Raw genomic sequence first — 14411 nt, 5'->3', positions numbered from 1 at the left:
CCAGGCAGGGAGGGAATGGTCAGGGCTCTGGGAGACGGGCCACCTCCCAGCCGTCTAGCCTGTCCCATAGCCCACCTGCAGTCTCAATCCACCTTTCCTAGAAAGTTCCTCCTCCTTCCTCCCCACGCCCCGGGCAGAACCACTCCTGCTGAGCAGGCATCCAGGCTGCTCCCAGCCCCCAGCTGTGAGGCAGGAAGCAGGGGTGAGGGGCTAAGCACAGGTTTCCGACCAGCCCCTCAGGGTCCCAGGCTGGGAGGGTGCCTTCCCCTGCTTTCAGGGCAGGAGTTTCACCACGGCCCCTGGTGGCCAGGTGGGCACCCCCAGGTGGGCTTCCTCGGCTCTCCAAGGCGCCCACCTGCCACCTCCACCTATAAGGCCTGGGCCCTCATCTTCCTACTGCTATGCCTGGGGGCAGTGGTCCTGGCCATGGCCTGGAGTCGTGTAGTCCTGTTGTTGCTGGTGGCGGCCACTCTGGGGCCAGGGTTGAGCCACCGGCCACAGCCCGAGCCTGGCCTCCCAGGCCTGCGGTACAGCTACGACTGTGGGGTCCAGGGTATGCAGCTGCTGGTGCTCCCCGGGCCAGGCCGGACGGTCCGCTTCAAGGTGGTGGGTAAGTGCCTGCCGGCTGAGTCCCCGTCCCCACCCCCCAGACCTCAGGCTGCAGCAGGGAGCCAGGGACCTCCCCTGGAGCAAAGAGCTTCCCTGGGGCCCGGGGGTGTCCGTCTCACCAACACCCCTAGGGAGAAGAAGGAGGAAGAGAGAGAGGCAACTTGCCAGCCTTCATTTCCCTGGTTACCAGGGCAGCACCTCTCCACCATCACTGTGCACAGGAATCACCTGGTGACCTTGTTGAAAAATGCAAGTTCTGATTCAGTGGTTCTGAATCAACAAGGAGCCCTGGTGGTGCAGTGGTTAAGTGCTCAGCTGCTAACCAAAAGGTTGGCAGTTCGAACCCACCAGCTGCTCCACAGGAGAAAAATGTGGCAGTCTGCTTCCATAAAGATGATCAGCTTGGAAACTCCATGGGAGCAGTTCTACTCTGTCCTACGGGGGGCTGAGTCGGAATCGACTCGATGCACCACACTGGGTTGGTCTGGGACAGTATATTCACTTCCTAGAGCTACTGTAACAAAATACCCCAAAGTGGGTGGCTTTAAACAACAGAAACATAGTCTCGCACAGTTCTGGAGACCGATAGTCTGGATTCTGGATGTCAGCAGGCCATGCTCTCTCTGGTCGCTAGGGGAAAAGCCTTCCTTGTCTCTCCCAGCTTCTGGTAGCCCCAGGTGTTCCTTGGCTTGTGGATGGTCTTCACATGGCTGCCGTCCCTCTGTCTCTCTGTGTCTCTTCTCTCATGAGGACACTACTCAGGGTGGACTAGGACCCACCCCACTCCAGTGTGACCTCATGTTAACCGATAACATCTTCAAAGACCCTAGTTCACAGCCAGGTCATGTTCCCGGGTACAGGAGTAGGACTTCAACATGTCTTTTCTTCAGAGGACACAATTCAGTCCACCACAGTCAGGGCCAAGAGTCTGCATTTCTGACCCTCCCAGCTGATGCCGAGGATGCTGGCCCACAAACCATGCTCTGAGCGCCAGGGCCTGGTGGACGTGGCCTCGGGTGGAGAAAAGGCACATGGGTTTGGAATGGATTTGAAGCTGCAGTTTCTGACCTGTGTGATCTTGGGCAACTGATCAGACCTCTGAGTCTCTGTTTCTTCATCTGTAAAATGAGAGATGACCCAACCTTGCCCTGTGGACTGCTCAGGAGTGCAGGGGGTAAGCGGACACCCAGAGGGCGCCCTGATTGCTTTGGGCTGACAGGGTGGTGAACACCCTCCCAAGTGACTGCAACAACCACCAAACCTGCAAACAGGCTCAGCTCTTCCTACAAAACCCTGGGTTCGAATCCTTGTTCTGCCCTCATGGCAAGCACCTGAGAAAGCTCACTCACCCTCTGAGCCTCAGCTGCTCATTGTCCACAGAACGTAGATAACTAAGCTCAAAGGACCTGAAGCAAAACACCCAGGCCAGTGCCTGAGACCCACTTTATCCTTCTCCACTGCACCCTTTTCCTGCCACAGGAGGGCCCTTCCCTCTGGGGACTGCTATGTGGTGTCAAGAGAGCACCTTAGCTAGAGAGATCCTAAGACCAGCTGAAGCCAATCATCACCTTACAGACACGGAAACTGCGACCAGAGGGGAAAGGGCTTGCCCAAGGATATACAGCAAGCTGGTAGTGAAGCTAAGTCTGGAACCCAGGTCTCCTGCCTCCTGAGCGGGGATTTTTCTCACCCGACCCCAGCAGCCTCTGGCTTCACCCCTCAGCCACCCTGACCTCCCTCTCCCCCACCCCAGATGAATTTGGAAACCAGTTGGACGTGAACAACTGTTCCATCTGCTACCACTGGATCACCTCCAAGCCCCAGGGGGCTGTGGTATTCTCTGCTGATTACAGAGGCTGCCACGTGCTGGAGAAGGTAGGGACTGCTCCCTGCTCTCGGGAGAACCTGGAAGCTGGGAGTGAGCTTGCCCTAATGTAATGTCTGGCTGGTGAAGCCCCTTGTGGAGCAGTGAAGAATCGGAGCCCAAGGTCACTCAGTGAGTTGGTGGGTGAGGAAGACTCAGTCCCGTGCATAGGTACTCTAGCTCAGCTCTCACTGGCCCCTCCTCTGCCCAGGATACTAAGTGGTGGCCTCACCTAGCCAGGCTCCCCTCACCTAGCCTGCCTCTCACCTGCAGGATGGGCGTTCCCACCTGACGGTGATTGTAGAAGCCCTGCTGCCTGATGGCCTTGTTGATGCAGTACAAGATGCCACTTTGATCTGTCCTAAGCCCGACAGCTCCTGGACTCTGGACTCCCACTTGGTGCCACCCACCATGTCTTCACTCTCTACCCCTCATGCTGTTTCCCTCCACCCCACCTCTGGCCACCCCTCCCCTGGCTCCAGCCATGCCTTTCCCAGTCTGCTGTTACCAGATCACAGCTCCATCCATCCAACCCCTGCCTCATCATCCCTGGGACCTGGACCTACAGGCTCCACCCTGGCTCAACCCCAGCAGAACACCCTGGAACACTGGGATGTCGACAAGCCAGCTTACATAGGTATGTGGGGCTTCTCTGGGTGTGCAGACTCTCTGTGTCCAAGGCCTTCTGGAGCCTCGGGTGGCCTGCAGCCCTTTACTGGGCTTTACGAGGACACCTCCTCCATCCCTCTGGAAGTCTGCAGCCCAGCGTGACTCCTTCTCATGTCCTTACCACCCCGTCCCAACCCTAGGTACCCATCTGACCCAGGAGCAGTGCAGGGTGGCCACTGGGCACATCCCCTGCACAGTAAGAAGAAATTCAAAAGAAGCCTGTCAGCAGGCTGGCTGCTGCTATGACAATACCAGAGAGGTTCCGTGTTACTATAGCAACACAGGTACAGTCATCCATGGTCCCGGTGCCCTGGAGCTGCACCAGTAGGAGAGCTGCTTCTTGCCCCCAACTGGCTGACACTCAGCTTAACATCCTACTCCTAGGACAGCCTGACTCCCAGGACAGACTGCAGGAAGAGACCTTTAGATGGGGTGACCACACATCCCAGCTTGCCTCATAACAATTTTCCCAGGAAACTATTAAGAACACTCCCTTCAAATGGTCAAGAGCTCGGCTACTAACTGAAAGGTTGGTGGTTCTAATCCACCCAGAGGTGCCTTGGAAGAAAGGCCTAGTGATCTACTTCCAAAAGATCACAACCATTGAATACCCTATGGAGCACAGTTCTACTCTGAAACACATGGGGTCACGATGAGTCAGAATTAACTTGACGGCAACTGGTTTTGGAGTCCCTGGGCAGCACAAAGGCTTAAATGCTTGGCTGCTAACTGGAAGGTTGGTGATTCAAGTCCACCCAGAGGTACCGCAGAAGAAAGGCTTGGTGATCTACTTCCGAAAAATCAAGTCACTGAAAACCCTATGGAGCACAGTTCTAGTCTGACACACATAGGGTTGCCATGAGTCAGAATCAACTCGATGGCAACTAGTTTTTTGCTTTTTTTTTTTTTTTTTAGTTTTAGACTTAGAACATCCTAGTTTAGTGATAAATTATATGATGAGCCTACTTTTAGAGCACAGCTTGACCCTTTTCTTCCATGGATGAGAGAAACTGAGTCCACAAAGGGTTTGCTCAAGCTCACTCTGGCATAGGCGGAGAGTAAGACAAGGCTCCAGGTCTCCCAACCCCTAGGCCAATGCTTAGATGCTGATAGCTATCTAGCCCATCCCCGACTCTGTGCTAGATGAGCGCTAAGCCCTACGGCCCTGATTTGCCTCTTTGATCTGTCTTTGTCCCAGCTACTGTGCAGTGCTTCAGAGATGGCTACCTCGTCCTGGTGGTGTCCCAAGAAACAGCCTTGGCACACAGGATCACACTGGCCAATGTCCACCTGGCCTATGCCCCCACCAGCTGCCCCCCAGCCCAGAAGACAGGTGCTTTTGTGGTCTTCCGATTCCCTCTCACTCACTGTGGCACCACAGTCCAGGTAGGAGCGAGGACCAAGTCTGGCACTCAGTACCACCCCTCGAGGGCCTCACCCAGCTGTCTTCTCCCACAGGTGGCTGGCAACCAGCTCATCTATGAGAACCAGCTGGTGTCTGACATCGATGTCCAAATGGGACCCCGGGGCTCCATCACATGGGACAGCACCTTCCGGTGAGGGGGAGCCCTCCTTGAACAGGCTGGGCTGTGGGCTTGGGTGAGAGGGCGCACAAGATAGCTTAGACCAGGCTTTAGAGTCAGCTGGGTTCAAGTCAAGGCTCTATTACCTGGCTTGTGGCCATAGACAAACTACCTCCTCTTCCAGCCTCCACTTCCCCAGCTACTAAAACAACAAAGTTGCCATCGAGTTGGTTCCAACTCATGGCAACCCCACATATGCAGAGCAGAATTGTGCCCCAATAGGGTTGCCAAGGCTGTGACGTTTCAGAAGCAGATCGCCAGGCCTTTCTTCTGAGGTGCCTCTGGGTGGGTTTGAACTGCCAACCTTTTGGTTAGTAGTCAAGTGCTTAACCATTTGGGCCACCCAGGGACTCCCCTCAACTACTAGGCAGGGAGGGGTAATGGCCCTCTGTCGGGCTGATGTGAGGGCTCAGTGAGGTCTTCCCTGCCTGACACTCAGGGCTCAGATGGAAGCTGGCAGCAGTGCCTGAGGGGGCTAGAGTCCTCGCGAGAGCCCTGCCTTTATCCCTCCAAGAACTAAGCTCAGGGCAAATGAAAGTGGCTTCCTCTAGGCAACAGGAAGAGGCTGAGCTGTGGCCACATCCTGATTTCGGAGCTTATGAAGCCACAGATCAGGCAGGAGACACCCCGTGACAAAGCTCTCTGAGGATGGGTGGAGGGAGGACCTGGGGGAAGAACCCCTCATTGAAAGGGGCCAGCCAGGCCTGCTGACTCAGGTGGTATAGCCACCCGCCCCAGGAGGTGCCCAGGAGGTCCATGGGGGTGTCCCTGAGAGAATCGGTACTTGTCACTCCCAACTGTGAGTCTCCACTTTCGCTGTGTGACCAGGAGTATGTTGCCTGACTCCCCGTTAGAATAAACCACTGCCATCTGGTTGATTCCAACTCATAGGGACCCTATAGACAGTAGAACTGCCCCGTAGAGTTTCTAAGGCAGTAATCTTTATGAAACAGACTGCCACATCTTTTTCCCCGAGGAGCGCCCGATGGGTTTGAACCACTGACCTTTCAGTTGACAGCCAAGCGCTTAACCACTATGCCACCAGGGCTCCTCTAGATATTATTCAAGGGCTGTAGAAATTCTGTGCTTGACACCGAGCTGAGGCCCAGGTGTTTCCATCTCCCCTTCCTGCGGGGCAGGGTTGGTGTCAGTGTTCAAGTGTTGTTTGTTTTTGGGGGTGGGGGACCAACCTATTTCATGCTTTAGATTCTTGGATTTAAGAGCTACGGGATGCTAGCCAGAATTCAACACAGAGTGGCCAGGTGTGAGGAAGGTGTGGGGAAAGGAGAACGGGCTGTAACCGGCAGGACAGAGGCCCCTCAGAGGGCGAGCAGTGGAGGTGGAAAGGGCTTCAGATCAGGTTAAGTCATGGATGCAGACTGGGCTGCTTTCCAAGGGCTGCCGGAAGAAAACCCCACAAATGTATCGTCTCTCGGTTCCGGAGGCCAGTGGTCTGAATTCAGGGTGTCGGCAGGACCGTATTCTCTCTGAACACTCTCTAGTTGGGTGCTGTCAAGCCTGTTTCCACTCATAGAAACCCCATGTGACACAGTGGAACTGCGCTGGTTAAGTGTTCGGCTGCTAACCGAAAAATCAGCGGTTCAAACCTACCAGCTGCTCCTTGGGAGGAAAGACCCGGCGATCTGCTCCCATAAAGATTGCAGCCTAGCAAAACCTATGGGGCAGTTCTAGTCTGTGCTATAGGGTCACCAGGAGTCCGAATTGACCAGGGTCTGGAAGTGCCCTTCTTGTCTTCCCAGCCTCTGTTAGCCACAGGTGTTCCTTGTCCTGTAGATGCATCTTCACGTGGCCATGCCTCTTCTCTCTCTGGGTCTCCTCTCCTCTTTTATAAGGACACCACTCATACTGGATTAGAATCCATCCTGTTCCTATATGACCTCATGTTCACTGATAACATCTTCAAAGATCCTCTTCCCAAAGAAGGTCACATTCACAGGTACCTGGGATTAGGACTTCAGCATATCTTTTTGGAGGGACACAATTCAATCCATAGAACTATGCAGGTCTCAGTCTCCATCTATAGAACGTCTTCTAGCCCAGGCTCAAACCCAGGCCTCCTGCCATCCAGGGCTCGGTCCTCCCATAGAGGCAAAGGTGGAACACTCAGGAGTGGGAAGGAAAGGTAGATGGGGTGGGGTGGGGTGGGGTCAGGTCACTTCTGCAGAATACCTCCTGCCCCCACCCCCAACTGTGAACCTGGCTCAGCAAGCTGAGGGGGGCCAGGGCCCTTAGGCCAGGAAGGGAGATACTAGACACAGTGGCAGACCTGAAGACATGGGGCATTATCTTCTGACCTCATTTAATCCTTGGATAAAGGCTACAGAAGCACAGCCCTCAGGAGGAGGGGGTGATTACCATTTAGCAAATGAGCAAGCAGGATAAACAACTTATTCCCAGGGCTAATAAGATTCAAGCCCAGGTCTGTCAGAGGACAGAGCTCCTGGGCCAGCCCATCAGGCCTGACTGTCCTGCTCTGAGGGCCTCAAACACCACAACAGGGCAGATGTCTGAGGGTAGGCACGGTGGGCCCAGCCGAGGGATCAGGCCCCGTCCTCTCCATCCTGCAGGATCTCAGTCCCTAGAATAGGGCCTGGCCCAGCAGACTCGGATATTTGAAGAGAAAGTGAAGGGGGACTGCCAGGCCGCCCTGGGAAGGCAGGGTGGGCAGAGGCCAGGAGCAGGCAAGCTCCCTCACCCACCTTGGCAGCGATGTGCGTCACCCAGGTGACTACTGCCTTGCTGGATGACTCATCACCACATCTACATAGTCAGGACCTGGCTCGTTAATTCACTGGGATGCTGATTCTGTGTCTTCTCCCCCACTGTCCTGCATCTGGCCTTCAGGCTTCATGTCCGCTGTATCTTCAACGCCAGTGACTTCCTGCCTGTCCAGGCCTCCGTCTTCCCACACCCGCCGCCTGGCCCTGTGACCCAGTCTGGCCCCCTGAGGCTTGAGCTTCGGATTGCCAAGGGTACGGAGTCCCCAGCTTCTCTTTCTGCCTCCCCCCCACCCCCCGCCTCCTTGACACACAGCCGCCCAGGACTCACGAGCCCTCTCCCTGCAGACAAGACCTTCAGCTCCTACTATGGGGAGGAAGACTACCCCGTCTTGAAGCTGCTCCAGGAGCCGGTCCACGTGGAGGTCCGGCTCCTGCAGAGGACAGACCCTAGCCTGGCCTTGGTGCTGCACCAGTGCTGGGCCACGCCCGGCACCAACCCCTTCCAGCAGCCTCAGTGGCCCATCCTGTCAGACGGGTGAGGGGCAGTGGGTGCCCTAGCCACCTGAGGGCTCCCTCCCTGCCTGCCCACAGCTTGGAGACCACCCTGACTCTCTCCTCCCAGGTGTCCTTTTGACGGCGACGGCTACAGAACCCAAATGCTGACCTTGGACGGGACCACACTGCCCTTCCCATCTCACTACCAGCGCTTCACTGTGGCCACTTTCGCCTTTCTGGACAAGGGCTCCCACAGGGCCCTCAGGGGACCGGTAAGGAAGCACCTAGCTCCTCAGCTAAGTGAGGTCGCTGAGCCCCTCTGTGCCCGGGGAAGGAATGCAGACAAAGCTCCCGCGATGGGGCTGGATCTTCCTGAGTGTTGTACAGAGGGCCCCTGGGTAGTGCAAACGGTTAGCCTGTTTGACCGTTAGCCAAAAGGGTGGAGGTAGGAGTCCACCCAGAAGTGCGTTGGAAGGAAGGTCTGGAAATCTACTTCAGAAAAACCAGCCACTGAAAAGCCTGTGGAGCACAGTTCTGTCTGACACACATGGGGTCGCCATAAGTCAGCATGGGGTCGCCGTAAGTCAGCATGGGGTCGCCATAAGTCAGCAACTGTTTTTCTGTTGTTGTACAAATGGAGTGGGGGTGCTAAGCACAGGGTCCTGGTCTCGGGTTAGTCCAGACGAAGCCTGGAAATAACTCAAGAGGGAGGAAGGAAAATGCTGAGTGTGGACACACACACAAAAAGAAAAACCAACCAAACTCACTGCCATCAAGTCGATTCCGAGTGTGGACACAGTCCACTGTAAATCTGAACATTAGTCATGGTGGCCTTGCTTCTGAGTCTAGAAATGATGATGGGTTCAATGTAAATATGCATTCAACTTAGCAACTTCCTCATAAGGTAAGAGTGGCTAAAGTTAGCGTATATTCATCTAGGTTTTCTACATAATATACAAATGGCACTATAGGCCACATACTGTGTGCATTTGTTCTACTGAACAATATCACATCTCTCATATTAATATACACAGATCTGTTTAAGTAGTTGCACATTATTACATCAGAAGTAGACTTATTTCACTTGCTAGCACTTGTTACCCTTTGCCATCAAGATGATTCTGACTCCTAGTAACTCTACAGGATAGAGAAGAACTGCCCCACAGGGTTTCCAAGGCTGTAATCCTTATGGAAGCAAACTGCCACATTTTTCTCCCATGGAGCGGTTGGTGGGTTCAAACTACCGACCTTTAGGTTAGCGGCTCAGGGCTTAACCACTGCACCACCAGGGCTCCTGTTAGGGTGCCTCTTCCCTGAAATGAGACGCAAACCTGCTCAATAAAGGGGCATTCACTGGTCAGGCCTACTGGGTGCTAGTTCAGGCCAACTCCTCCTCCTCCTACTCCTTTTGGGAGCTGCCCCTGGCATTGTGCTTTTGGGAGCAGCCATAACCTGTCCTCCCCTCCTGCCCCCAGCCACAGGCAGGCCTTTCCTATCGCTGTGGCCTGGAAGCCTGGCTGGCTGGCACGTAAACAAGTCTCAGTGCCTGCGCTGGGGAGGAGAGGGTGGCAGTCATCTGCTCTCCTGCTGCCTGGCCAAGCCCCCTTCTCAGAATTCCCTCTCCGTGTCAGACACAGGGTGGAAGGGAGCAATGCAGGCCTCCTGGGTAGGCTCTACAGCCAGAGGCCTCGGTGGAGAAGCGAGCTGAGGCTGGGGCTCTGAACACAGTGGCTCCTGCAGGCAGGGCACTCCACTGAAGACTTGGACCAAGTGGAAGGAGGTGGACATGGATTCCAAAATGGGCAGCCACGCTTATGGCTCTATGCTCCGTGAGCATGGGGCTGCAGTCTCGGCCTGTCTTGGTCAACACGCCCAGACTTCTCCTGCCTGTCTGGCCAGCAGCAGCGTGTTCTGGGCTCCCATCCTGGGTCTTGTGCTCCTGCCATAGTCCGTCCTGCTTGGTGCCACTGGACCATTCCCTTCCTTGACGCTCTTCTCCTCCCACCAGGTCTACTTCTTCTGCAGCGCTTCTGCCTGTCACCCCTCGGCGCTGGGGACTTGCTCTACGCCGTGTAGCTCTGGGACTTCCAGTGAGTCTGCGGTGGGGCCTTCTCTCCTCTCTCATACTCCTTCAGGCCCCTCCCTGGCTTCTGGGCCACAAAAGACTGGAGACCCAAGATACCTCTCCCCTGGGCAGGACGGCGACGGTTCTCGGGTCACCACAACGCTTCCAGGCCCCAGGACATTGCGAGTTCTCCAGGGCTGGTGGGCTTTGAGGACTCTAGCGGACAGGAGCCTACACTGGGGCCCACAGGTAGGAGGACTTGTTTAGTCCCTTCAGACACCAGACCCCCAGAAGTGTGCTGACAAAATGGGGAAGCACCAGCGCCAGTAAGAGCAGGAGATGGGGTAACTGCGTTCAATGGAGAACTGAGCAAAGACAGACAGGGGCCACCTTATCTGCAGAAAGGCAGCTCCAGCTCCAGCTGGGGTGGTCACAAAGGCCTGTCATGGATGGGTGTGTTAGAGGGGACTCACCCAGCCTGTGGTCCTTCAAATCCTGTCTCTCTAGCAGGCTCCACCAGGAACTCCAACTCCAAGCTACTCCTCTGGGTGATCCTGCTGCTGCTGGCTGTTGCCCTGGTCCTGGTGGTCAGCATCTTCATGGGCCTGAGCCAGGCCTGGGCCCAGAAGCTCCAGGAAAGCAGCAAAGGGTGAATAGGCTCAATAAACCATTGTTTCAAACTTTCTGGAAGCAAGCGTGGTACTTATTTATGACAATGGGAACAGAATTGTTTTGTTTTAGAATTTTCCCCTTGCTTGGAGTCACCTCTGGTCTCTTAGAATTGTGGCCTCTATTAAATACTTACGGAGCCCTGGTGGTGTAGTGGTTAAGCACTCAGCTGCTAACCAAAAGGTCAGCAGTTCAAATCCACCAGCTGCTCCTTGGAAACCCTATGGGGCAGTTCTACTGTCCTGTAGGGTCACTATGAGTCAGAATCGACTTGATGGCAATGGGTTTTTTGTTTTTATTACAAATACTTAATGTCTGCCAGACCCTGGGTAGAGCCAAGTATCTCCCCAAAGTGAATGTGGGAGACTGCTTTTCAACAAGGAAAGAAGGCAGATGAACAGGAAGAGCAAAGGTACAGGAGGGTAAAAACATGGCAGTCAAAGAACGTGGCAGGGAGTAACGGCCCAGAAAGTCTTGTCAATGCCCACACACACTGGAGGTCTGACTGGGCATCCTTGAAGCAGCCTGCTTGGCTGCCATCGTGGATGAGGGGCACCCAGAGTCCCCCCCCCCCAGGGCCAAAAGAACTAAAGCTGAGGTGAAGGAGCTCTCCATGGTCCCCACTCTGAGCCTACCAGCCTACCACTGATGGCTCCTGGCTAGATTTCTCACCACCAGTGCGGCTCGCCCACCCTGGGCCTCCCAGGATTAGTCCATCCAGGAACAGTCAGCCCAAGCTGAGAGCCCACCTGCTACCACGGGCATGGCCACCTGATAGGTCAGTACCAGTGCTGGCTATGCTGTTGATGCGTTTGGCCATGTATGACATAGGCCTTAATCTCTGTTTGGCAGCAAAGACCATTCCCAACTGATCTGTAGATCTTCTGGTTGGAAAGGGGTAGTGTTTGAGGAGCAGGGAGATGTAGGGTCGGCCCCTTGAGGACAAGGAGAAGTCCACAGGGAAGCCTGAACTTGGCTTCAGACACCTTTCTGGCCTTGGGTAAGAGCTGGCATGAAGGGAGCTTAAAAAGCTCGAGTCAGGCCTGTGGCCTTGGCACCATGCAGCCCCCAGCTCCAGCCTACTCCATCTTTTCTGTCTTCACTTTTCAGCTGCCATCGAGTTGGCCTGTGACTCGTGGGAACCCCATACATAACAGAACAAAATGCTGCCCGGTCCTGCATCATCCCCATTGACTGGTTGTGGACTGAACCATTGTGATCCATAAGGGTCTTCACTGCTGATTTTCAGAAGTGTACTTTCAAGCCTCTCATCCTAGTCTCTTAGTCTAGAAGCTCTGATGAAACCTGTTCAGCATCATAGCAACATGCAAGCCTCCACTGACAGAAGGGTGGTGTCTGCACATGAGGTGCACTGGCCAGGAATCTAACCCGTGTCTCCCAGCATGGAAGGTGAGAGTTCTACCACTGAACCACCATTGCCTCACTTCTGCCTTCAGAGTACTGGTTAAATATAGGGACTCCAGAGCCAGGCTGCCCGAGTTACAACCACAGCTCTGCCTCTTACCAGCTGTGTGGTATCAGATGAGTTACTGAACTTCTCTGAGCTCCAGTTTCCCTTTCTGTAAAATGGGGACTATACCTATTCCCATAGATGTGTTGGATTAAACGAGTTAATAGATGATAATGCCTAGGATAATACATGACAGTTAGTCAACGTTTACTGAGTGCTATTAACTACTAAATAGTTTCTCTTCCTCCTGCCCACAAATCTAAAGTATTTTTTTGGTTTTTTTTTCTTTTCCTTTTTTCGTAGAAAGACCAATTTACAGCCCAAGATCGAGGGATAAGGCAAACCACTGACTTCAGGTTTGTCTAGCCGGAGGCAGCAGACTGGAACATGGAGACAGAAAAATCCAGACACTTGCTATAAAGGTTAATTAACTTCCCTTCTCTGGGCTTCAGTCTTCCCATCTGCAGCTATGGATGACTGGCCTACACTGTCTGCCTTGTACAGCTGGGTGTGGGATATATTCTTAGTACGAAAAAAGTGAGAATTCTTAGTTTGGTGGTTTGGAGGAGCCAGGCTGACCTCCTCTTGGGGGCCAAGGTTCTGGTTCCATCCAGCATCAATCTTTCCTTCTTTCTCCTACATCATACATGCACGTTCTAGGCATTTCAAAGAGCGTGAAAGGGTGGTCCTATGGATGGCAGTGATGCTCTGTTTAAACAAAGCAGCACTCTATAGCTAGCTATTGGAACCACATTACATAACCACCTCTTTAATGTTTTTTAATACAAGGGTAGACATCTTGTCTCACTTCCTGTCATTTTTAACAGATGCATTATTTTATGTATTGTAGCTAAACTGTGACATACTTGATCTCCTTTTGATGGAAAGTCTACTGTCAAGCGTAACAAGTGTGAATGCAATCATGTAAGCATGCAATTCTCTGTATACTATCTAATAAGCAAATTCTTAAGTAGAATTTATGGGTCAAAAACCATGTCCCTCACAACTATCAGGTTCCAGGGGTGCCTATTTTCTCACAGCCTTGCCACCACAGACCACTGCCTATCTGAGCATCCGCAGACAAACAGCACTGCTATTTTAAAATGAACCTCTTTGATTAGGGGCCAAGCATCTTTACGGCCACTTGTATCTTATAAATCGCCTCTTCACGTCTTCATTCGTTTCTTTTCTTGTCTGTAAACAGCTTTCACAAATCAACGGAGTGAACGTCCTCATCTTGTAAACTTCCCTTTGAGTTGGCCACTGGTTCTGCTTTGTGATCTTCTGCCATCTTGCTAGTTGAGAGGATTATGTAACAATGAATATTCTTTCTCTTGTATTTTTATCTTTGATTACACAAAGGCCTTCCCCTATCCTATATAACAATGTTGTTGTTAGATGCTGTTGAGTCGGCTCCAACTCATAGAGACCTTACGCATACCAGAGTGAAATGGTGCCCAGTCCTGTGCCATCTTCGTGGTCATTGGTATATACAATCATACGAGCATCCATCTACGTTCTTGTGATAGTGCTGTCAAGGGGATACAGGTGCATGATTTTTTTATCACTAGCGTTGTCATGCTGATATTTAAATTGTACAAAGACGGTGTCCCCACTTATACATCAAAGGGTTATGTTTACGGAAACCAATGTACAAAATAACATGAACAGTGGGCTCCTTGCAGTACTAGGCTTCCTATGCTTTTTCTGGATGGAAATAGTGTATTAAAATCTAGCCTAAATCTTGTCCAATCTAAACCTTCTTCCTTTCCCTGGTAACACCTCATGGTGTCGGCAGATACCTAAGCCCTGAGAACGGCTTAGTCAGACCCAATGGGAATGATAACCAACCACTTTTGCTGACCTGTGGCAGGAAGGAGAGGTGCTCATAGGCCTGTCAGTTGTTTCTTCCTCACTTTTGGGAAGGCGGGCAGCTATGTAAGGCCCCAGGGAACCCCTGCCTCTCCGCCTTCCCCCAGGCTCCCTCACACTTACGCAGCAATGCCTAGAGATCAAAGTAATTCTGTGGTGCTTTGACTTAAAGGGCAGCGAATACTTTACCGCCTGTTACTTCAGCTTAACTAAGTACAATCTAACTCCTTCAAGTGTGCCCAAGCATTTCTGTATGGGCGGTTCATATAAAAGTGCCACTTCTCTTCCCAGCAGCAGGAAAACTAAACACCTGGATCAACCTGCTAAATTAAACAACTAAAATGCCAGGTTAAATATGTTTAAAGTATGTTTA

General features: G+C 52.9%; 1 protein-coding gene across 1 annotated transcript; it reads left to right on the top strand.

The window, feature by feature from the left end:
* The first annotated feature begins 426 nt into the window (after positions 1-426).
* Positions 427-10679, top strand: ZP1 (zona pellucida glycoprotein 1). The gene is made up of 12 exons (XM_004389313.1): positions 427-610; positions 2363-2484; positions 2747-3110; positions 3283-3426; positions 4341-4528; positions 4601-4698; positions 7591-7718; positions 7812-8001; positions 8089-8233; positions 9970-10051; positions 10159-10275; positions 10537-10679. The coding sequence occupies exons 1-12, from the start codon at positions 427-429 to the stop codon at positions 10677-10679; spliced, it is 1905 nt and encodes a 634-aa protein (XP_004389370.1).
* Positions 10680-14411: the final 3732 nt, after the last annotated feature.

The sequence above is a fragment of the Trichechus manatus genome, unplaced genomic scaffold (genome assembly GCF_000243295.1).
Source record: "Trichechus manatus latirostris isolate Lorelei unplaced genomic scaffold, TriManLat1.0 scaffold00240, whole genome shotgun sequence".
Taxonomy (NCBI): Eukaryota; Metazoa; Chordata; class Mammalia; order Sirenia; family Trichechidae; genus Trichechus; species Trichechus manatus.
This window is presented reverse-complemented; position numbering and strand designations above follow the sequence as displayed.